The sequence below is a fragment of the Mustela nivalis genome (assembly GCF_964662115.1).
Source record: "Mustela nivalis genome assembly, chromosome: 11".
In the NCBI taxonomy this organism is placed as follows: domain Eukaryota; kingdom Metazoa; phylum Chordata; class Mammalia; order Carnivora; family Mustelidae; genus Mustela; species Mustela nivalis.
The window spans coordinates 76,720,044-76,743,457 of NC_139030.1; the positions used below are offsets into that span (position 1 = coordinate 76,720,044).

At 44.2% G+C, this 23,414-nt stretch overlaps 1 protein-coding gene across 1 annotated transcript in view; it reads left to right on the forward strand.

Moving 5' to 3' along the window:
- The first annotated feature begins 345 nt into the window (after positions 1 to 345).
- Positions 346 to 23,414, forward strand: part of DNER (delta/notch like EGF repeat containing) — a 311,380-nt gene continuing 288,311 nt past the window's right edge. Inside the window, exon 1 of the mRNA XM_082690792.1 lies at positions 346 to 1,258. Within this exon, the coding sequence (XP_082546918.1) occupies positions 983 to 1,258 (276 nt within the window). The 5' untranslated portion in view covers positions 346 to 982. The remainder of the gene's footprint in view (positions 1,259 to 23,414) is intronic.

The following is a 23,414-nucleotide window of genomic DNA, read 5'->3' on the forward strand; positions in this document are numbered from 1 at the left end:
TAAATCCTGGCAGGGCCTTTGCGAACCTGCGCTTCTGAACTGCTCTTGCAGAAGACTGACATCGTTCTGGGCTGGGAGTCAAATGACCCACTGGGTTCCAGTCCAGCCTGTCTGGGCCTCAGTTTCCTCGGCGGCTCAACGACAGGGTTGGACACTGATCTTGAGGTCTCTTCCAGCTCTCAAACGCCACAGTCAGACGTTTCTGAGTTGCACGGCCGGCTCCGCCCTCGGGAAAGAGCCTGAGAGGAAGGAGACTCCTCGGTCAGCACCAAGGACAAGGGTCCGGGGCCCGCGGAGCCCACACCAGGGCCTTTCCCAGCAAGCCCCGCGGATGAGAGGGTGTCAGGGCTCCTGGGTTCGGCGGCGGCGCCGAGCCGGCTGTGTGCGCCGGGGGCGTGCTGCGGGAGGGGGGGGGGGGAGAGTAGCCCCGGGGAATGAGGTAAGGCCGGGCCCCGCAGCGGTCCCACCGATTCTGCGCCAAGAGGCCGCGGACGGCTGCTGCGAGCCGGCGCCGCCCCGCCCTCCGCTCGGCCGCTCGGCACCTGAGGGCCCCGTAAAGTCCTCCCCGTGCCGGCGTTGACCCCTCCACCACCTCTGCTTCCCGAGCACCGCCTAGCTCCCCGCCCGGCCCGCGCCGCCGCTGCAGCCCCTCGGGGTCCTTTTGGATACACCTTCGACTCTGTCCGCACCCCTCAAGCCTGTGGGCCCGGAGTCGACCTTTGCGCTCCTCCCGTCCCAACTCTCGGCTGGGGAAGGGTCCCCACGCCCCTTTCCTCGCGAGCCGGCGCCCTCCCGGAGCCCCGCCCCCGTTTGCCCCGCCCCTCAGGCCCCGCCCTCCGTTGCCCCGGGAACCGCGGATCCCAGCAGCTGCAGGAGGCGCCCGGCCCAGCGGAGCAGCCCTCGCCGCCACCGCCGCCGCTCCCGCCGCCACCGCCGCCGCGCCCCAGCTCCGGCTTCCGCTCCCGCGCCCACTTGGTCGGCCATGCCGCCCCGCCGCGCCCTGGCGCCCGGTGCGCAGCTGTTGCCCACGTCGGCCCTGCTGCTCCTGCTGCTTGGCGCGGGGCCCCGCGGCGGCTGCCTGGCCAGCCCGGTGCCCGCCGCGCCCCTGCCCGCGCCCGGGCCGTGCGCCGCGCAGCCCTGTCGGAACGGGGGCGTGTGCACCCCGCACCCGGCGCCCGACCAGCAGTCCCCAGCCCCTGCCGGCGAGCCCGGCTACAGCTGCACCTGCCCCGCCGGGGTCTCTGGCGCCAACTGCCAGGTGAGTGGACCGGGCGGGCGTGGGGCGGGACGCAGGCCGGGGACCAGCAGCTTCTCTCCGCCCGACGCTGCGCGCTGCCCGGCGCGGGGATCCAGCATGCTTGACACCGGCTTCTCCTCCCCCGGGGAAGGGATGAATCTGGCCTCCCGGCGCGCGTGGTTACGAACCCCTGGCCGACCTTCCAAGTGCCTCTTCCCTGCCCACCCCAGTTCTCCTGCCGTGCCAGCTTGGGGCTCTGGTCGCGCGTCCCTCCAGCCCCGGTACTCCTGGCGCGACCGCTGGCCACCAAGTGACGCGCCCCTCCTGGCCCGGGCCAAGCCATGCTCGGTTAGAGGGGGATCTGGGTGCTCGCCGGGGCAGCTCGGGAGAGCCAGCTCCGAGCGTACCTGGCGACGCGTTCAATGTCCAAAGGGCCCCTGCTCCCAGTCCCGCTCGCCCCTGGGTGTGTCAGGATGCGCGTTGTGGGAGTCGGGTGATGGCGGGCTCAGTGCCAGGTGGTCGGACACTTTCTTTCCTTTCCTCCAGCCTTGAGGGCTCTGATCACGCAGCTGGAGGCCGAAAGGGCAGCTGCCTTTCCGCAGCCTGCGACCAGCCGTTTCTGGGCTTAGGAGGGGGTGTTGCAACAGTCAGAGGCGTTCGAGGGGACATTGTGCGTGGGGCTCGGTGTGTCGCGCTCCGGGCTGGCCGCTCTTCGAGGCGCACGCTTGGGTCGGGCTTGCAGGGCGTGAGCAGGGCACTGGGAAGCTTCGAGGAAGCGTGGGGCGGCGAGAGGGATGGGAGATGGCCCAGCGGCCGCCCGTGGATTTGGGATTTACAAGAGAATTTGGCAGAACATAATAAATGAGGATGGATTACAAGTATGCTAAAGCTCAGTGAAACCTATTAACCTAATAACATCAACATTTTCAGATAGGCGAGTCGGTAGCAGTGTGTGTGCTGGTAGAAAATCCCCAAGTCTATTCCAGGGCAAGGGCAAATAATGAACTTCTCTGTAATTATTCAGTTAAATTAGGTGAATGTGGAACATATCTGGGATCAGATGTTTTCTTTCATGCCTTTGGAGTGGAGGAGTTTGTTTCATAAACATTTTATAAAATGCTCCAAGAGTTACTTGGAGAATGCCCAAACGGTCTTTCTGTAGGAGAAGAAAGGCCACACATGAGATGAGATAAGCTTTAATATTTTCTTAATAGAGCTATTTGGGATTGAGAAGCTTGACCTTGACAGCCAGAATGTTTGCTATTTCCTAGAATTTTTTTTTTTTCTTTAAGGGCAAATTATCCGCCTGAATCTGTCTTTTCAATGTTGTGCCCTTCTTTGTTAACTGGTTCCAATAAGCTTTAATTTCCTCAAAGGGGATGATGATGATGATGATGCGATTGTGTGTGATATGATCATTACAGGTGAATTTGGGGCGTGATGACTCTTTGGGGGAATTTGCTGTGGGAGCCTTTCTAACCATTAGGACAAAATCTTGCTAACTAATTTCCCTTGTTGATTGATGATTTATATGACTTTTCCTGAAGAAATGAGTTGCCTGAATGCTTCTATCGAACTGCTGTTATATTTGCATGTCTGAATTCCATCCTTGAAAGAAATAGTTGATTCAGACTCAGTATAGTGGGGATGGACAGGAGAAGGCACGTTAGTGTGTACTTCAGTTTAAGTAAAGGGAAAGAAAGGCTGAACATTGGGAATTTAACCCAACTCTGAGATTGTGTGTGTGTGTGAGACTCAAAAATTATAAGGAATCCTCAAGAAAGGGAGAGAACTCTGTAGTGTTTCCTAGATGACTAATAGAGAAACATATTTTTTTTTTGTCCTAAGTAGTGACTTGATGTGTCATGTAATTCATCCAGAAAAGACTCACAAACTGATACCTAAATATTGTAGCACCAACTGGTTCAAAACAGATTTGGGTTTCTTGTATAGCTCCCATTCCAGCAGTGTTAGCTGTGGAGTGCTGACTTCCTGAGGAGAAGCAATGCCGGTATTCTGAGCTCCTCATTGGAGAGGGAGCTGAAATAAGTCTAATTCTAACAGTAAAGCTTAGCAAATTTGGAACCTCATCTAGCGTGGTTCCCCAGAAGAGCTTAACTGAGATGAGTCAGAGTCTTATAACCCCTAAAAAATTGAATCCTGATAATTTTAATTTAATCTTTCATGATCTTGGAGTAGGACTCTCATTTTCTGTGGGGGGGGAAAGAAGGCAATCTCAGTAGAGAAGATAAAGAGAGGGGGGGAAACCCTTACACACACTCAATTACAGATAAGGGGAATGGATGTTAGCCATTGCAGACTGGTGCTTACTGAAATACAACCTAATGCTCACTGGCTACATTGGAAATGGAATTTCACCTGTGTGTGAAGAGAAGCCTTAAGTGCCACCCCTCCCCCCATAGCAAAGACAGTAATGTTAGCAATGGAAACAATAGAACCTAACTCGGAAGTTTTATTTTTTTTTTCTCCTCTTTCCTTTTCTTTCTCTCTCTCTTTCTTTCTTTCTTTCTTTATTTTTTTATTTTTTTCAGCATTAACAGTATTCATTGTTTATGCACCACACCCAGTGCTCCATGCAATCCGTGCCCTCCTTAATACCCACCACCTGGCTCCCCCAACCTCCCATCCCCCGCCCCTTCAAAACCCTCAGGTTGTTTCTCAGAGTCCATAGTCTCTCATGGTTCACCTCCCCTTCTAATTTCCCTCAACTCCCTTCTCCTTTCCATCCTCTTTCCTTTTCTTTCTTTTCTTTTTTTCGAGAAAATTAAGAAACTCATACATCACTCGTTAGGGTTAAAATGGATTAAGGCTGTTTGCAGTCTCTGTGCTCGGCGGGCTGACTTGGGGCCAGCCGGTGGATCCAGGCGGCGCTCTGGTGGCGCACGGTGACAGGAACTCACTGGCTTTGGGAGATGTGTGGTGTGAAGGCAGGATGTGCGGATTTGAAGTTGAGCAGCCACAGTTAAACCTACTGGGACAGGTGATCTAAACTGACCGAGCCTCAGTTTCCTCATCTTTGAGAACCAGATCTACCATACAGGGTTTGTAAGAAAGGGTTTGATTTGGGTTTTTGATGTGTGATTGTTGACAGCGTTTAAGTCTCACCTCTCCCTCTCGCCTTTCGCTCCACATCCGGGTAAGCTGATCGCAAAGCCTGGGTGTTGGGGTGGGGTTCCAACACGTAAGCCCTGCCCATGTGTTCAAGCCCCGCCCATGCACTCCTAGCCCCACCCCCATCTGCAGCTTCCCTGTCCACGCCCCCAGGCCGGTTCCTTTCCCTTCCCTCTTTAGCCACCAGGGATCTATTTGGGAGCTGCCTGATCTCCCCAGAGAACCCCATTATGTGAGCAAGAAACCTTTTCATACCCTGCTGGGATGTGTGTGTGTGTGTGTGTGTGTGCCATTTTCAGTCTTGACATTCCAACCAAATTTTGAGTGGCTGCCCATCCTGTCTGTGGGATATTCACAACAGGATTTTTGGAAAGATTTCATTCATTAAGTGTTGTAAATCACTGAGCACCCATAGTTCCTCCATAAATGCTATCTTTTTTCTTTCTTTTTAAACTTTTATACACATTTCATATGCTCATTACCCAACTGTATGAGGTAGCTAGAGCAAGTGTCATCTGTCAAATGTAGAAATGAAGCTCATTTGACTGAATGACCAGTCTAAGATTAAACATTTTGATTGCCCTGAAAATCATACAACACTTAAAATACATATTTTCTAAGTCCTCTTTCACACTTAAACATGGTAAGTCACGATTCAATGGATTCTGAAATGTATATGGTAACCACCCCACAGAGAAATGATGGTGGTGATGGTGATGATGGTGATGATGGTGGTGGTGATGATGATGGCTGATAACTCTTTTCTCAAGCACTTGTCATGCACCAGCACTGTTTTGGGGCTTTACCAAAATAATTCACCACTGTTTACAGTCTCTGATAAGCTGGGTATTGTAGCACCAACTGGTAGCCACTGTCCTTGTTATGTAGATGACGTGTAGAAAAGTTGAATGACTGCCCCAAGGTCACACAGCTAGTCAGTAGTAGAGCTGGCATTTGACCAAGTAGCTGTTCCTTTTGGTTTTTGTTTTTTAAGATTTTATTTATTTGAGAGAGTGTGAAGGAGAGCACAGGCAGGGTGAGGCACAGAGGGAGAAGCAGACTCCCTGCTGAGCAGCAAGCCCCATGCGGGGCTCAGTCCTGGAATTCCAGGATCATGACCTGAGCCAAAGGCAGACACTCAACTGACTGAGCCACCCAGGCGCCCCCAAGTAGCTGGTCTGATGCAGAGCTGTAGAGTTTAAAGTCCAGCCCTGGCCCTTTGTTTGCTGTGTGGCCTTAAGCAAGGGCTATAACCTCTTTGACTGTCATCAGTAAAAAGGAGACCGAAGGATTTCTGAGACTGGTTTTGCTCTGAAACACGGAGATTGAACCACTCGGCTCACCTGGGGCAAAGGGCCGCAGGAATGACAAAGGCACAGCAAATTTTCCCTGTGCCACCCCCAAGCAGGGCTTTCACCTTAGGGTTAGAATTCTGGGTCCCAGCTGAAGTTCTTGTTCCCGTGATGACAAGCAAATGGGCACTAAATAAAAGATATACAAATATTTCTGGTGGGTTTGAAATAAACTCCCAACTTCAGAAAGATTGAGGCTGCTCTCCTCACCTTTTGGGTTCATTTGGGAAAGCAAGCAGGCACCAGAGGCAGCTACTCCTGGGCTGACTTTTTCTTTTCCTCCCTTCTCTTGGGCCAAAGTAGCAATTATTTAAATTATTTTAATTTGTGTGATTTTACTTGTAAAACTTTCTTGTGGTAATGAAATAATCCATTGCCAAATATTCAAGCCGTCAGACACCTGTTTATTTTTTCATCTCCTGTTCCTAGGACTCTTATCCTTTGGGATTATAATGAAAATGTGTCAGTTTCTGCACTTGGAGCAAAAAGAGGCTGCTTGCGTAGCTGCTTTTTATGCAAGTTAATTTTACCCACTAAGCTGATTCTATAATCCTCTCCTCTGATTAAACACGCTAACTTGAAACAACGGTTTTGCTTCTGATGAATCCATAAAAAAAAAAGATTCTATTTATTTATTTATTTATTTAGAGAGTGGTGGGGAGGAGCAGAGGGAGAGGGGGAGAGAATCTCAAGCAGACTCTGTGCTGAGCACTGGTGCCCAGGGCAGGGCTCCAGTCTCATGACCCTGAGTTCACAACCTGAGCTGAAATCAAGTCGGTTGCTTAATGGACTGCAACCCCCAGGTACCCCTGATGAATCCATTTTTGATGGAAGCTAGCTAACAAGCAACAAAAAAAAAATTCTGGCTCTTTGCACAGGATCAGTCTAGTGGACTTTTTGCACACACATGCACAAATAGGCTCACACACACACACACACACACGCACAAACTCAGGCACACATATATTCATTCCCAAGCTCACATGGTGATGTGTGCAAAATGTTCAATGTGTTACCTGAAGTGTCAAGAGACTGCTTCTTTCACTGGCTGTTCCGTCAACTTTTTGTGTCCTTGGGAAGGTAATTAAACAGCCTTGAACCTCAGTGTTCATATCTCTAAAATGGACTAATATGTTTGCTTTATTTTCTTCATAGAAGAGATGAAATTCACAAATGGGAATACAGTAAAGTTTATCAAGAAGTAGAAAGAAGTATGGGAGTTTTAAAACATTTTTTAAAACGGTAAAGCATTGCACAAATACTAAGTGTACCAAGAAAAGGATGATAGAATTTCTGTATAGAATATGATTATGCCAGGGGCACCTGGGTGGTTCAGTGGGTTAAAGCCTCTGCCTTCAGCTCAGGTCATGATCCCAGGGTCCTGGAATCGAGCCCCGCATCGGGCTCTCTGCTCAGCAGGGGGCCTGCTTTGTCCCCTCTCTCTGTCTGCTTCTCTCCTACTTGTGATCTCCATCTGTCAAATAAGTAAATAAAATCTTAAAAAAAAAAAGAATATGATTATGCCATTTTATTCCTGTCTGAGATTGTCTTTCTTCAAGGAACAGACTCAACCTTTTCTCCCCACTGGGATGAGTTATGTTACAACAGAAGTATAAAAAAGGGAACAGTTCCTTATATTAAAATTTTGATAGATTTGTTGTTCTTTTTTATTCTGAAATAAATGAATAATTTCTCAGAAAATTCCCCATGACTTCATTCTCCGTTGAAATGAATGAGAAAAGCTTGTTAAAATCCTGCAACAATTTAAGTAAACGAAACAGTTGCTTTTCTTGGTATTGTTAAATTGAAGTGATTTTCCTATTTTGTTTATCTAGTGCATTCTTAGGAAACGTCACTTTCCTCAAGGCATTCTGTCTTGAGCGTCTTTGCTTAAGCTTCTCATGTGACAGGGTACCTTCCAAAATGGTTTTGTTTATGCCTATACTTCATAAGCATCAAACAGGAAAGAAAACCTATCTGCAGCTGAAGGGTATTTGAGTCAGAACACAGAATGCCCAAGTAGTATTTTTAGATCTCCTTAGTGATTCAGTAGGCAGCTGTGGTCCAAACTGCTTAATCCAGTGGCTGGGACTATGGAATCTTGTCCCCCAAAGAGAAAATCCAATAACACAGCAAAGTTTTGTGGACAGAATTTCTTTTAATTACCCCTTCTTCCATTCTGGAGTCTCCCCTCCCCAACAACTGCTGTCCAGCCCTTTTGGCTTCTAGAATCCTCTGGGAGCTTTTGCAAAGGGGAGTGCCTGGGGTCCTACTGTCCCCTTGTCTCCCAGATTCTCACTGAAGTGGTCTGGGATGGGCCCTGGGCACTGGTGATTTTCTAAATGCTGTCCAGGTGATTCTACTGTATGATCAGCATGAGGAGCTCCCACTAGCTACTGCTTCCCCCACTCCGCCCTGCCCCATCATGGCCCCATAGTCCCCACCACCTGCCCAGCATGGGGCTAGCATGTGGCAGAGAAAACAAATACAGTCACACCTACTCTTGGTCATTCTCACCAGAAGAGCATCCTGGCCTTCTTGGCCCTCTTCAAATGGCAGAGTTTTGCATCTGAAAGTGGACTTGAAGTCTCCATGAAGGAGCCTGATGGGTGGAAAGAGTCCACTGTGCATTGGAATCCAGCTCTGAGTACGTTGGAGAGGAATTCATTGTCTTGTGACTTGGTTTTCTCATCTGTGAAAATGGGGTCCTGCGGCCAACCTTGCAGGCTATTGTAGCTTTGGAAAGTGTCTCAGTGACTAGCCTGAGAGACACCCAATAAAAAGGTAGTTTATTATAGATGTTGCACACATCTATAATAGGAATAATATTTATTTTATGCCATTCTTTACAAAAGTGGGGGGCCTAGAAAGTCCTTTCCCTTGGATAAAAAAAAAAAAAAATTCCTTTCCTTTGTGACTTCCAAAGAAACCAAAATTCCATCAGTAGAGATTCATTTCTTTGGTTGTGACATTTCAGATGCTAGAAGGCTTGGATTCTGGTGGTGACACCCCACAGCATTCACTTCTGTTGGTTCCTCCTTTGTACTCCACTTACCAAGTGGGGGCCAAGACCAGAGAACAATATGAACGGAGCATGCACTCATGGTTTATCCTTCTATGGAATCATTCATTCATTGCTTTATTTGAGCACTAACCTGTCTTCAGACAACTTTCATGATGTGAGTCTTTGATCATTGTCTGCAAGTGGAGGGTCTTCTCTGAATTGCCCTTCCCTGCTCTCCAGAGTAAGTGAGGGCAGAGCAGGAACCAGGACTGGGATGGGCACCCAGTGCAGGGGCCCCGAACAGTAGGTGCTCCATAAATATTGTTGAATACACCAGGGCTTCAGTGGGGTGCAGCTGTGGACACCACGAGGGCACTGGGCACCAAGGAGGGGGTTCTAGGCACTTGAGGAGGGGTGCTGTTTAGGAGCAGGAAGGCACAGGAAGACAGATTTAATCTGTTTAATAACTTCCCTGGTGCCAGGTCTGTTCTGAGCAGCACACCATAGTTTTCAGTAAACTCTTTGCAGTAGCCTTGGCTTTTAATCTTTCTAATAAAGCTTTCTTTTAACAACACTTGAATGATGAACTAAAGCAGGGGTGGGCAAAGGACAGCCCATATTGTATTTTTCCCTCCCCTTCACGCCAAGAGCTAAGAATGGTTTTAACTTTTTTAGTTTTAGTATTCATTTATTTATTTATTTAGCGAGAGCGTGAGGGATGGAAGAGGGGCGGGGGGAGAGACAGAAGCTCCAGCAGGCTCCACAGCCAGCGCAGAGCCCCACAAGGAGTTCGACCCCACAACCCTGAGGTTGCGACCAGAGCTGAAATCAAGAGTCAAGGGCAACCAACTCAGCCACCCAGGTGCTGAGTTTTAACATTTTTAAATGGTTGGAAAAAAGATAAAAATGAGTACAATATTTTGTGATGTGTGGAATTATAAGAAATTGAAATATCCATGCCCATCAGTAAGGTTTTATTCATCACAGCCTCACCCACACATTTCAGTATCGTCTGTCACCACGTCGGGGCTCTGGTGACAAAGTCGAGTCACTGTGATGGGACAGTATGGCCCCCAAAGCTGAAGATAGCAATCTGGCCCTTGACAAAGGAAGAAGATCTCTGAATGTTTCCATAAATGTTGGTGGAAGGAGTTTACTTTCCTGTTTTCTCTTATTTGACTTAGTTAGAGCCGGAGCCTCCTTGCTCCCCTTGGTCCCTTCTCCTTGAGGGGTGTCCAGAGTCAGGCTCTAGGGCAGAAAGCTGCGGGAAACACATGGACAGATACGCAGAGCCCTTGTCTTCAAACCGCTTTCATCTCAGGAGTCGGGCTGGACAGAATCTATCTTTTCATTGTTCATCAGACCTTGCTTGAATGTGTTTGGACACGGTAGTTACCGTCTGTTTCTAGGGAGGTAGTAGGGAGAGGAAATGCTGGCTGTCAGGGCTTGGAGTGGGAATTTAGAGGTTTAGAATCCCTCCCAGTGCCAAGCTTTTTAGGTTTCTTAACCCTGATTCCTCACTCATAAATAGGATGGTTGGAAGGGTTAAGGGGAGTAGTTTGGGGAACCCCTGCACAGAGTGCACCCTCTGGCCCTATAAACTATTTTTAGCAAAGTGGAAAGGATCTTTCAGTTCATGACTACTTGGGCGTGGGGTGGGTTTTCATGGCTAGGTGCCAGTGGGGGATCTGGGCCCTGGCATCTGGGTTCGAGTATAGTGTTTTAATATTACCCTACTGCATTGTCCCAGACTGCTCCATGTTTATGACTTTGAACGTGAGTGCCCGAGGGGACAGGGAGAGGAAGAAGGGCTAGAGCTTCCAGGTCAGGCGGTCTTCATTTTCTTGAACATGCTTCGGGTTTTTACAGTGTTAAGGTCTTTCTTTCTTAAAGAGAGAGAAAAGGCAGAAGGCTTTTGAAAAAGAGCGAGGATTGGAGAAATGAAATCAGTGTACTTCAAAGCAAAGGCTCTTGAAAAGAGAAAGATGTCTGCTATCTTTGCTCACAGTTCCTGAAAGCCAGCACATCCTTCAGAATTGCGATGTTGGCCCTTATCTGCTGCTTGTAGTTAATTTCAAGAAACATTTGTAATGACTTCTGGGTTTCAGAGGCAAATTGAAACTCCCTCCTTTGTGGAAGGCCTTCAGTGGTGGAAGTGATCACAAGAGATGAAAAAACTGGTTCTGGTTTTTTTTTTTTTTTTTTTTTTTTAAAGATTTTATTTATTTATTTGACAGAGAGAGATCACAAGTAGGCAGAGAGGCAGGCATAGAGAGAGAGAGGAGGAAGCAAGCTCCCCGCTGAGCAGAGAGCCCGATGCCAGGCCCTGAGATCATGACCTGAGCCGAAGGCAGAGGCTTTAACCCACTGAGCCACCCAGGCGCCCCCTGGTTCTGGTTCATGGGAAATCAGAACCAGGGTCTGGAGCAAATGGGCTGATCTCTGTCCAGTGGAAGGATGACCCAGGGAGGGGGGTGGCCAGTCCCCCACATTCAGGTCAGATTTCGGGAATATGTTATTTAAGGAAAAATCACATGCTTAATTTCCAAGCAACATGGAATGCATTAGAAGAGGCAAAGTGTTAAATATATCCTATGTATTACCTTAGAGAGGGAAGATTTTATATAGGAACCACGAAAAGAGACCCAAACCTCTAACTTCAAACAGACCTCCCCTATTGTTCCTCATACAAAGGATTTCCAGATCTTTTTTTTTTTTTTTTCATTGACTTATAACTTACATACAGTGAAATTCACCCTTTTAAGCCTCCGGGTCTATGACTTTGGACGTACAGTTGTATAACTACCACATAATCAAGAAAAGGAAAGGCTCATCTCCTCCCATGCATTTCCTCACACCACTTTGTCGTGAACTCTATCCCTGGCCTCCTCCTCTAGCCGCTGTTGGTTTGATTCCTGTCCTTATACTTCTGCCTTTTCCATAACATCATACAAATAAAATCACACAACACGTGTGCTGCTTCTACTTAACATCATGCTCTTGAGATTGATCCTCGTGGTTGAGCGTGTCCAGAGTTTGTCTCTTGGCTCTTGCCAACTAGTATTCCATTGTCTCTCACCAACCGATGGCATTTGGGTGGTTGCCAGTTCTTGGTAATTGAGCACAAAGCTGCCAGAAACGTTCACGTGCAGGGCTTTAAGTGGACATATGATTTTCATTTCCTTGAGTAAATGCTCAGGAGTGGGATTGCTGGGTCATGTTAGTGCAAGTTCAACTATATCAGAAGCAGCCAAACTGCTTTCCAGGATGCCTGTACCATCATGCGTTTCGATTGGTAGCAAATGTGAGTTTCAGTCGCTTGCATTCTTATCAGTTCTTGGATTTGTGGGTGATTTAAGATTTTCGCTGTTCTAAGAGGTGTGGTTTTAATTTGCATTTTCCTAACGACTAATGATTTTGAACATTTAAAAAAATACTAGTTGCTATGCTTATGTCTTCCTTGATGAAGTGTCTGTTCAAATGAGTTGTAAGAGTTCTATCAGTGTTTGGGGTGTAAAGCCTTGATTTGATATATGACTGGCAAATATTTTCTCCTAATCTGTGGCTTGTCTTTTCATTTTCTTTTTTAAAAAAGATCTATTTATTTTAGTGAGAGAGAGTCAGTATGAGCGGGGATGGGGGAGGGCAGAGGGAGAGAACCCCCAAGGAGACTTCCTACTGGGGGCTGAGCCCTAGGCGATCTCCCAACCCATGAGATAATGACCCATGAGATCATGACCTGAGCTAAAACCAAGAGTCAGATGCTCAATGGACTGAGTCACCCAGGGGCCCCTTGTCTTTTCATTTTCTTAACAGTGTCTTTGAAAGGGCATTTAAAAAATATTGCTGAAGTCTCATTTATTATTATTATTTTTTCTTTTGGTGGTTGGTGCTTTTTCGTGTCCTAAGAAATCTTTGTTTGCCTTAGGGTCATGAAAATTTTCTCCTGGGTATTTCCAGAATTATATTGTTTGAAGTTTACACGTGGGTCTCTGATAAACTTTGAGGTAATATTTGTATGTGGTGCAATATACAGGTAATTTTTATTCACTTTTGGCATATGACTGCTATCCAGTTAGTCCCCAAATATTTGTTGACAAGACTGTCTCCACTGACTTACCTTGGCAACTTTGTTGAGAATCATTTGACCATAATATGTGGGTCTACTTCTAGACTTCATTATATTTCATTGACTTGATATATCTATCATTTTGCCCAATTCCACATTGTCTTGATTACTGTAGTTTTATAGTAAGCCTTGAAATCCAGTTGTGTGAATCAGGTTGTGTGTTGTTTTCCTTGATCCCCAAAGATTATATACTGGTTTTCTGATACTCAAATTTAACTGTGAGTCTTTATTTTTAATTTGCTTACCTCAAAGGCTTGACTAATCCCTGCTCCAATTCTGAGATATTTTCTGAAGAGTACATCAATGGCACTTTAAATTCTTGCAAAGCAATTAAACATGGCAAATTCTGTTAACTTGTATTTAAAATATTAATTTAACTCATAGTTTTACATCATCATGGGCCTTTTTTTAAAAAAAAGATTTTTATTTATTTATTTGATAGAGCGAGATCACAAGTAGGCAGAGAGGCAGGCAGAGAGAGAGGGGGAAGCAGGCTCCCCGCTGAGCGGAGAGCCCGATGTGGGGCTTGATCCCAGGACCCTGAGATCATGACCCGAGCTGAAGACAGAGGCTTAAACCACTGAGCCACCCAGGCGCCCATCATGGGCCTTTTTAAAAACAACTGTGAAACTATGTTAGGACATTAAAAAAATCTTTGAACCTATAGTAAAAAGAGCCCATTGGTAAACTTTTCTTACCCTCTTTCCACCCGTTGTACTAATCTCATACTTCTGCACTAATCCTTATTTACATTTTGGTGTGCAGTTTTACATTTTCCCCTCTGTACGTATAAGCATATATGAAGCTAATTACTCATAATATGCTATTTTATAATGTCCCCAAAGCACCCTATGCATACTGCTCTGTAACTTTTTCTTCATCTACTTTAAACATCTTATTGTCTTAAAACAGAAAGCAAACTCATCCTTTTTGGTGGCTGAATAGTATTCCTTTGTGTGGTTGTGTGCCTATATTTAGTCTTTCCTGATATACATTATTTCCATTTTTTCAATTACAAATAATGTTGCAATGGCTATACACACAATGACTTATATGTGTCTGTATAGATATTAAATATTAATATAAATGTATTAAATATTCTAAGATTGCTAAATTGCCCTCCAAAATGGTCGCACAGTTTTGCATATTTACTGACAGCATATGAGAATGCCTGTTTACCCACATTTTTGTCTTTACTGGTTTTCCTATCTTTCGTTTATTTTTATGTGTTAACTGATAAAACATGACATCTCATTGGTTCTCTTTGCATTTATTTATTTATTTAAAAAAGATTTTATTTATTTGTCAGAGAGAGAGAGAGAGCACAAACAGGGCGAATAGCAGTCAGAGTAGGCAGAGGGAGAAGCAGGCTCCCTGTTGAGAAAGGAGCCTGATGCGGGACTTGATCCCAGGACCCTAGAGATCATGACCCGTGCTGAAGGCAGCTGCTTAACTGACTGAGCCAACCGGGAGTCCCTCTCTTTGCATTTAAAAAATTACAAATTAGGGAGAACATTTCTTATGAATTTCCTGTTCTTATTTTTGCCCAATTTTCTTTTGGTTGCCTTCCTTCCCCTGCCACTGATTTGGAATAGCTCTTTGTTATTGAAGGAAGTTAACCTTTGTCCTTTCAGTTTAAACACTTTTTCCCTGTTTATTATTTTTCTTTCAGTTCTGCTGATGCTCAGTGTTTTGCTATTTAGAAGCTTATGATTTTTGGTTCTTATTTAGCCAAACTCATCAATAGGGTGGTTGATTAATTTTAATTAGAGTTCTAATGTTTGATACCAATACTATGCTTTACAGTGTTTTGAGAGTTACCTGATTTGAGCCAGGAGTTTGCTTTTGAGAAGGGCTTTAAGAAGGGCTGGAATACACCCTGGAAAACAGTGTAGAGATTTATCCTGATAGGACTGATCCTATTGTCTTTTTAGAATCTACAATTAAATATTGCCCCTGTTTATGCCTATTTTAAGAAGGGCTGGAATACACCCTGGAAAACAGTGTAGAGGTTCCTCAAAAGTTGAAAATAGAGCTACCCTACGGCCCAGTAATCACACTACTTGGTATTTACCCTAAAGATACAGATGTAGTGATCCAAAGGGGCACCTGCACCCCAGTGTTTATAGCAGCAATGTCCACAATAGCTAAACTATGGGAAGAGCCTAGATACACATCGACAGATGAATGGATAAAGATATGGTGTATATATACACAATGGAATACTACGCAGCCATCAAAAAACCCTGAAGTCTTGCCATTTGCAATGACGTGGATGGAACTAGAGGATATTGTGCTAAGTGAAGTAAGTCAATCAGAAAAAGACAATTATCATATGATCTCTCTGATATGAAGAAGTTGAGAGGCAAGGCAGAGGGTGTGAGGGGAAGGGAGGGAAAAATGAAACAAGATGGGATTGGGAGGAAGACAAACCATAAGACTCTTAATCTCAGGAAACAAATTGAGGGTTTCTGGGGGGTGGGTGGGAGGGATGTGGTGGCTGGGTTATGGACATTAGGGAGGATATGTGCTATGGTGAGCGCTGTGAAATGTGTAAGCCTGATGATTCACAGACCTGTACTCCTGGGGCAAATATTACATTACATGTTAATTAAAAAAGAAAAAGAAGCATTGGCATAGATTTTCTAAATAATAGTTAAATACCTATAATTTATCTTGACTTTTTTGTTTTTTTGAACCTGAAACATGGCAGCCATTTTATTAAGATCCTTCTTTTTCTTCCTCTTCCTCTTCTTCTTCTTCTTCTTCTTTTAAAGAACTACTCAGCACGTTTTTCCTTTAATAATTGGCATGGGCTCCTTACTATTTTGTTAAGATCACCAAGTTAATTTTAATGGCATTATTGGATAATAGAGTATTTCTTAAAAGTTCTTGATGGTGTAATGGTCTGATTTCAAAAAGTGTTGTTCATCTAGGCTTGGGCAGGAAAAGGCTTATCTTAGTATTCAGCAAAATGCAAATTTCCCTTCTGCTTTAATCTCCATATCATGTTTTTCACATTTCCCCCCCTGAGAACAACTTCATTTCTCCTGGCCAGGGATTTTCATGGTTCTTTACCTTCATTTTCACTCTTTAAAATTGGCCATTGGTGTTTTTGGTTGTGCAAAAGGGAATTCTTTTATTTCTATAGAAAAGCCTCATAATGAGAAAATAATAAGAGAGACGGAGAAATGAGAACTAATATTAGCATTTCTATGAGGCTTAAAATAAACTCTCAGCTGGAGAGAAGTACATTTAATGTTATTATTATTTTTGTCTTTTACAAAAGGAGGGCAAGATAGGGGGTGGGGTGCGGACTTGGGGGCTATACTGACTGAAACAGAAGCCCTCTTATTTTGTTGTTTCCTAAGGAAAACAATTGTTGTTATTTTGTTTGACCTTAATAGTGTTAAAAATGGTACTAAAAATGTTGCTGACCATTTTTAAGCATCACAGTTGGATTTTATGTGAGGTTTCCCTTGCTTCCCTTACCTGCAAGGGTCCTGAAAGATGTTTTGTATGCTTAGAAGAAGTGTTTTTTCAAGCAGAGCCTGTGGGAATTTAGGCAAAGTTGAGAGCCCGCTTTCCTACTAGTGCATATTTGTGATCTCGTTAAAAACAGCCTCCTCAATAAAGATGGGTCTTCTTTCCCAGAATGGAGAGTCTTTATTTATTTTTTTTTTTAAGATTTTATTTATTTATTTGACAGACAGAAATCAAAAGTAGGCAGAGAGGCAGGCAGAGAGAGAGGGGAAAGCAGGCTCCCCGCTGAGCGGAGAGCCCAATGTGGGGCTCGATCCCAGGACCTTAGGACCATGACCTGAGCCGAAGGCAGAGGCTTTAACCCACTGAGCCACCCAGGTGTCCCGAGTCTTTATTCTTGTCCGAGTTCACCAACAGACCTGCTTCCTTCATGGGTCCTCCAAATGAAGGGTGCTTGCCCATTGACATAAGCTTCAAACCAGAAACCTGGAAAGAAGCACATCTTACTGGAGGGTTCTAGCATTCTATTCCTAGGGCTCTGACCGCAGAGCATTGGGAAGAAACTTAATGCATAGAGAGGAACAGCAATGGATGTGGTGTGTATTGTAGTAGGGAGACAGTCTTGAAATATGCCATAGTTTCTCATGATCCCCCATGGCTGAATCACATATTATCCCAGGTATATCCATGAGATCTGTGTTATCTTAAAGATCTTTTTATTGAGGTAAATTCACATAATATAAAAGTAATCCTTTTAAGGGAAACAATCCAGTGGCATCCAGTATATCACAATGTTGTGCAGTCAACATCTTGGTCTAGTTCGAAAATATTTTTATCACCCCAAAAGGAAATGCTATATATCTTAAATAGTTGTTCCCCATTCTTCCCTCCCCCCAGTGGCTGGCAACCACCAATCTGTATTCTGTCTCCATGAATTTACTATTCTTGATAGAGAGAAGCAGATTCCCTGCTGAGCAGGTAGCCCAACGTGGGGCTCCATCCCAGGACCCGAGATCATGACCTAAGCTGAAGAAAAATGCTTAACTGACTGAGCCACCCAAGTACCCCATACAGATGATATTTTGTTTTTGCATTCATCAGTTGACAGACATTTGGGTTAAACTTTTGGCTAGTGTGACTGAAGCCACTATGAACATGCCTATGTGAGTAATTGTTTGAGTGCCTGCTTTCAATTCTCTGGGGGTACATAACTAGGAATAGAATAGCTGGGTCATATGGCAGTTCTCTCTTTAACTTTCTGAGGAACTTCCAAATGGTTTTCCATTTGTGTTATCTTCATCTTCTTCTTCTTCTTCTTCTTCTTTTTTAAAGATTTTATTTATTCATTTGAGAGAGAGAAAGTGAGAGCATGAGAGCTGAGGTCAGAGGGAGAAGCGGACTCCCCACTGAACTGGGAGTCTGATGCAGGACTCGATCCCAGGACTTCGAGACCATGACTTGAGCTGAAGGCAGTGGCTTAACCAACTGAGCCACCCACGCACCCCGCCATTTGTGTTATCTTCTTATACGACCTGAGCCGCAGGATCCTCCCAGGGATGGTTACTTGCAGCCTCTACTCACAGTCCAGACTCATGTCTTCTTGTTACTGCCCTCACCTGGGCACACAACAATCCAGATATTCATTCCTGGCCTGGTCTGTGACCCTAATCCCCTGTGACACTCTGCCTGCCCGACTCCGTGGTGATTCCTTGGAAGAGCCCAGCCTCCTGTCGCTCTCTCTCTCAGGAGGGGCTCTCGATGGAGACTCTGTTGTCTGGCTCAGCCTGAGTATTGCCCCTCCAGTCCAGTGACTCATGCCTCATTCTGGTTCCTGTTGTCTGCTGAGTTCCTGTGGGAGAAAGAGAGAGCTTGCCAGGTCACTTGAGCCACCATGAATCAGTGGCCCTAGATGTCATTGGTCCAATCGCCTCGTTTCACTGAGGAGGAAACTGAGGCCAGAAGGTTGGAAAATATTGTGTAAGGCCATTGGGGTCATTCGTGGCTGGATGGAACTTGAAAAAGGGCTTTAACTTCTGGTTGGGTGACCTTCAGATACCCTGTGCTGTCCCCTCTCCCAAGTCCCGGCACCCATCAGGCACATTCAGGATGACACAAGGAGAAACAGAGCCTCACCAATAGTCATTGTGGGTTAAAATACCATCTGAGCTAATGTGTTTGTTAAGGAACTAGCTCCTGTGGGTTTATACAGAGCATTTATATTGCTAGTTTGAATGAGTTCAGTGTAAATGAGTTCAAGTGGGCTGTGGGAGGGATTGGCTACATCCAGTGATGAGCCAAAAGCAGGGCAGCTGGCCTGGAGACCCCTCGTTGCTTAGCAGCCATCACCAGGCAACTGGATTCCTCCAACCTGAACCTGGTTTAGGTCCTCAGGGATTGGGATTTGGGAAGTGCAACTGAGAAAGGAGTGGGAATGGGATGTTTTGTAGGCTCAGGATCTCCCTCTCCCCAGAACAAAACGAATAAAAACAAGTCACCTTCAGGGAGCTGGCATTTCTGGCTACTCTGGAGATTTTTTGACCCCAAGAAGCTCATAAAACGACCGAATCTTTAGATCTAGTCCCTTATCACCAGTCCCTCCATTCTCATGTCTTCCCGGCCTGTCCCACTCACAGACTGACACCAAAGTGCTTTTTTATAGAAAACTAGGAAGGGGCAGGGGATGGCCTTCTTTGCTTTTCAATGCCAGATTAACAATCTAGGGAACACACTCTTCCACTGGCAATTTCTGAAAAACAATTAAAATGGCTTGGGAGGAGATGACCAAGAGGATGCGACTGAGAGTTGACTCATAAGCTGAAGCCAGGCAGTCAGAAGCTCATTCCCTCCCCATCCTCGGGATCGACCTCATGCCCACCATTCCCACAGTGGGAGCCATTTTCAAGGATGCAGCCTTCAGAGAGTAAGGTGTTGTTGAGATCATCTGGACAGTGAGTGAACACAGGTGTAGCCTCTGTATAAACTTGTCAGATTTGGTGGGTGGGTGCAGTGACCCACTTGTCTCGTGGCTCCCAACTCCCTAAACACAGAGGAAAATGGGACTGAGAAGAGGAGGGACTCATGGCCCAGGTGACATTGGTTAAGCCCCCTGACATGCAGTGCCTTTACCTTTCAGTCATATGAAGGTACAGATTTCCTTCTTGCATAAGCTATTTGAATTGAGTTTTTAGTTGCTTATAACCCAAGATAAGACTTGTGTGTAAGTTCCCTTGCTTATTAATCCTGCCACCCGCCATCTGGAATGGCCTGCCTCTTTCTTCAGTCTCTTACTGCCCTCTGAGTATGGGGGCCAGGGTCAGATTTCACTTGGGAAGCTTCCAAGTTTGTAACCCAGACCATACCAACAGTAAAGTATTTGAATTTTTAAGTAGAAATATAGTTACTTAAATGTAAATACGTTAAGCACTGCTATAAGGAATTGAGGGATTAAGTGGTGTCTAATTTTCCCATGTTATGGATGGGAAAAATGAAGACCAGAGAGGTTTGAAGACCAGGCCAGATCAAGCTTTTTTCCATGCTGTATTAATTAGTACCTTTTCCTCTGTACTGGTTTTATTCTGAGGTTCCAGATAGTGACCCCTTACAGCTGTAGGTGCACACCATCCTTACTATCAGCAGTGTTAAGGGAACAGAAAGCCTATCTTCTTTAGTTGCTCTAAAAAGTCCTGAGATTAGCTCTGGTTGGACTGACTTGGGTCATGTGTGCCTCTTTAAACCAGTCACTGTAGTAAGGGGGTTGGAGTCTGCTGATTGGCCAAAAAGCCTGGGTCATGCGCCCCAGTTAAATCACATGGACTAAGATTGGAAGGCGGTCTTTTCTTAAGGAAATTGGGATACTATTCTTAGAGTGAGGAGAAATAGCTAGTGGGAATGAAGTCAACAGTTTCCCAGTAAACCCTACTGCCTTTCTCTTTGTGGCTATTCAAATTTGAATGCAAATTCACCAAAAATGAATTCCTCTCTCTGCCTCTTTGTAGCCATTGGTCTCTCTCACTAGAACTTCTTGAGGGGGCACTACTTATGGTGTCTGTGTATAAATTTCATTGCCTATATTGATCTCTATTGTGAGAGCATATCAGGATAAGGTAGTTTCAGAATATTCCAGTATGCATTTTAGGAGGACTCTAAATAATCTGTTTCTTTCTTTCTCTCTCTCTCTCTCTCTCTCTCACACACACACACACACATGCACACATACATTGGCACAGTTTTAGAAAATGTGTATGTGTTTTAATATCAGGCATTCAACTGTTCAGAATTGTTTATGATATGCATATCATCTTGATTTTACAGACATATAAATTGATAAAAGGACCATAGGTGATAGGTTCCCTCATCAGTTAACATTCTCTAAAGTAAAAGTGACTATTCCAGGTATTGGAATCTGTCCAGTGATATAGCAGGAGACATGAGACTTGGAATCAGATGACCAAGGTCCTGGCTTGGCTACTTCCTAGGATGGAGAAAGAGTTTGTTTTGTAGGAGAGAAAGTCACACAGCTGACTAGAAATGGAGACTTCAAATCAATCAATAAATCAATCAGTTAACAATGGGAGAGAGTAGGCAATACTCCTGTGTAGAAGAATCCCAAGAAATTGATGGATATGCTCTTTTTTCAAGGAGGGGAACCTACCTCCCACCCCTTAACTGTGGAGTGTGCGTGGTGATATCCTTCCAAAGAATACAGCATGCAAAAGAGGAAAAGGCGATCTGACAGTAGAGAAACCAGATGAATGCTACTTCAACCAGTGGATCAGGGACTACGTCAACAAGGACAAATCATGTTAGTAGTATGAACCCTTGACATGACCAGAGGAAAATGGCACTTTGCTCCTGTGGTTTTCCTTCCTCAAACTTATAATCCATCTAGTTATGAGAAAAACGACAGACAAAAACTGAGGGACATTCTACAAAATCCCTGTCCAGTACTTCTTAAAACTGTCAGTCATTAGAAACAAGGAGTCCCTTGGGACGCCTGGGTGGCTCGGTTGGTTAAGTGTCTGCCCTCAGCTCAGGTCATGATCCTAGGGTCCTGGGATCGAGTCCCATATCAGGCTCCCTGCTAGGTGGGGAGTTTGCTTCTCCCTCTGCTAATGTTCCTCCTGCTTGTGCTCACTCTCTCTGACAAATAAATAAATAAATAAAATCTTTGAAAAAACACGCACAAAACACCAAGGAATCCTTACCAAATGACCTGTCATAACCAAGAAGAACCTGAGAAGCCATGACAGCTGCATGTAATACGGGATCCTGTAACAGAAAAAGGACATTAGGGAAAAACTAAAAACATATGAATAAAGAATGGACTTTAGTCAATAATAATGGGTCAAATTGCTTCATTAATTGTGACAAGTGTACCATACTGATTTAAGATGTTAATAATAAGGGAAAAAAGGTATAGAATATATGGGAACCCTCTGTACTATTTTTATAACTTTTCTATAAACATGAAAGTACCTAAAAAGTTTATTAAAAGAAAATGAGGAATTTGGCCCATGCTTTGCTAGTCTTGAGTTACTATAGATAATCTAGAGTTGACTTTTTAAAGAAAGGGAAATCAGTCTGCTAAATATGCATGGTAATCTTAAAATTATTACGGTAATAATAGCTAATATTTAGAGTGTATACTTTATGTATACGAATTTATGTCATCTTTTTAACCACACAAGAAAGTAAATACTGTTATTATTAACATCATCTCCATATTTTACTCCAGTTTTACAGAAGATGAAAATGAAGAACAGAAAGGTTAAGTACCTTGCCTAAGGTCACACAGTAAGTTGGGAAACTGGGCTATAAAACCCAATCTGTGCTCTTTACCAGCATGCTCTAGTTTTTCTTTTGATTGGTGCTAGCCACAGACTCTTAGCTAGCTTAGGTTTGTGACACTTTTGTGTTCAAATAATAACAATAATAATCTATCTATATATATGTGTGTGTGTGTGTATGTGTGTGTGTGTGTGTACTGGGAGACTTGCAGGGTTACCACTGTCCAGCTTTCAGTCATTTTGTGAGATTTAGTATCGGAGGAAGCCCATCAGACTGACTAGGCATGCCTGTATTCTTTGTAAATCTAGTCCACTGGAACTCCCTCTATGGCAATGATCTTTAATATATTTCATGTTTTGAGCCCAGGACAAGCTGACACTAGGAATTAGTTCAAAAGTACATTGGTTTAACAAATGGTTTTGGAAAAACTGAATATCCATATGTTAAAAAAAAGTTGGACCCTTACATTTACTCCATCAGAAAAATAAACTCAAACGAATCAAACATAAATGTAAGAGCTAAGACTATAAAATTCTTAGAAGAAAATATAGGAGAAAAATTTCATGACAGTGGATTTCTTGACAGGCAGTGATTTCTTAAATATGATACCAAAAATATAGACAACAAAAGAAAAAAAATAGATAAATTGGACTTCATCAAAACAAAAAAACGTTTGTGCATCAAAGGATACTATTAAGAAAACAAAAAGAAAACCCATGGAATAGGAGAAATATTTGCAGATTATATATCTGAAAAGAGACTGATATTCAGAATATATAAAGAACTCCTAACACTCAATGACAAAAAAGCAAATAACCAAATGAAAAAATGGGCAAAGGATTTGAGCAGACATTTCTCCAAAGAAAATATCCCAGTAGCTAATAGGCAATGAAAAGGTGCTCAGCATCACTAATCATTAGGAGAAATGCAAATCAAACGATAGTGAGATACCAATTCACATTTTAGTTATAAGAAATCCAAAATAGCAGGTGTTGGAGAAATTATAGCCCTTGTACATTGCTGTTGAGAATGTAAAATGGTATGTCTGGAAATGATATGGCAATTCCTGAAAAATTTAAACATAAAATTAAACATAAAATTACTATATATAATCCAGCAATTCCACTTCTGAGTATATACCCAAAAGAAGTGAGAAAAAGGAACTGGAACAGATATTAACACACTATGTTCATAGTAGCATTATTTATAATGGCCAAGATTTAGAAACAACTTAAGTGCCTATTGATTCCTGGCATCAATTAAGATAAAGCCTACATAAATGTCAAGTTG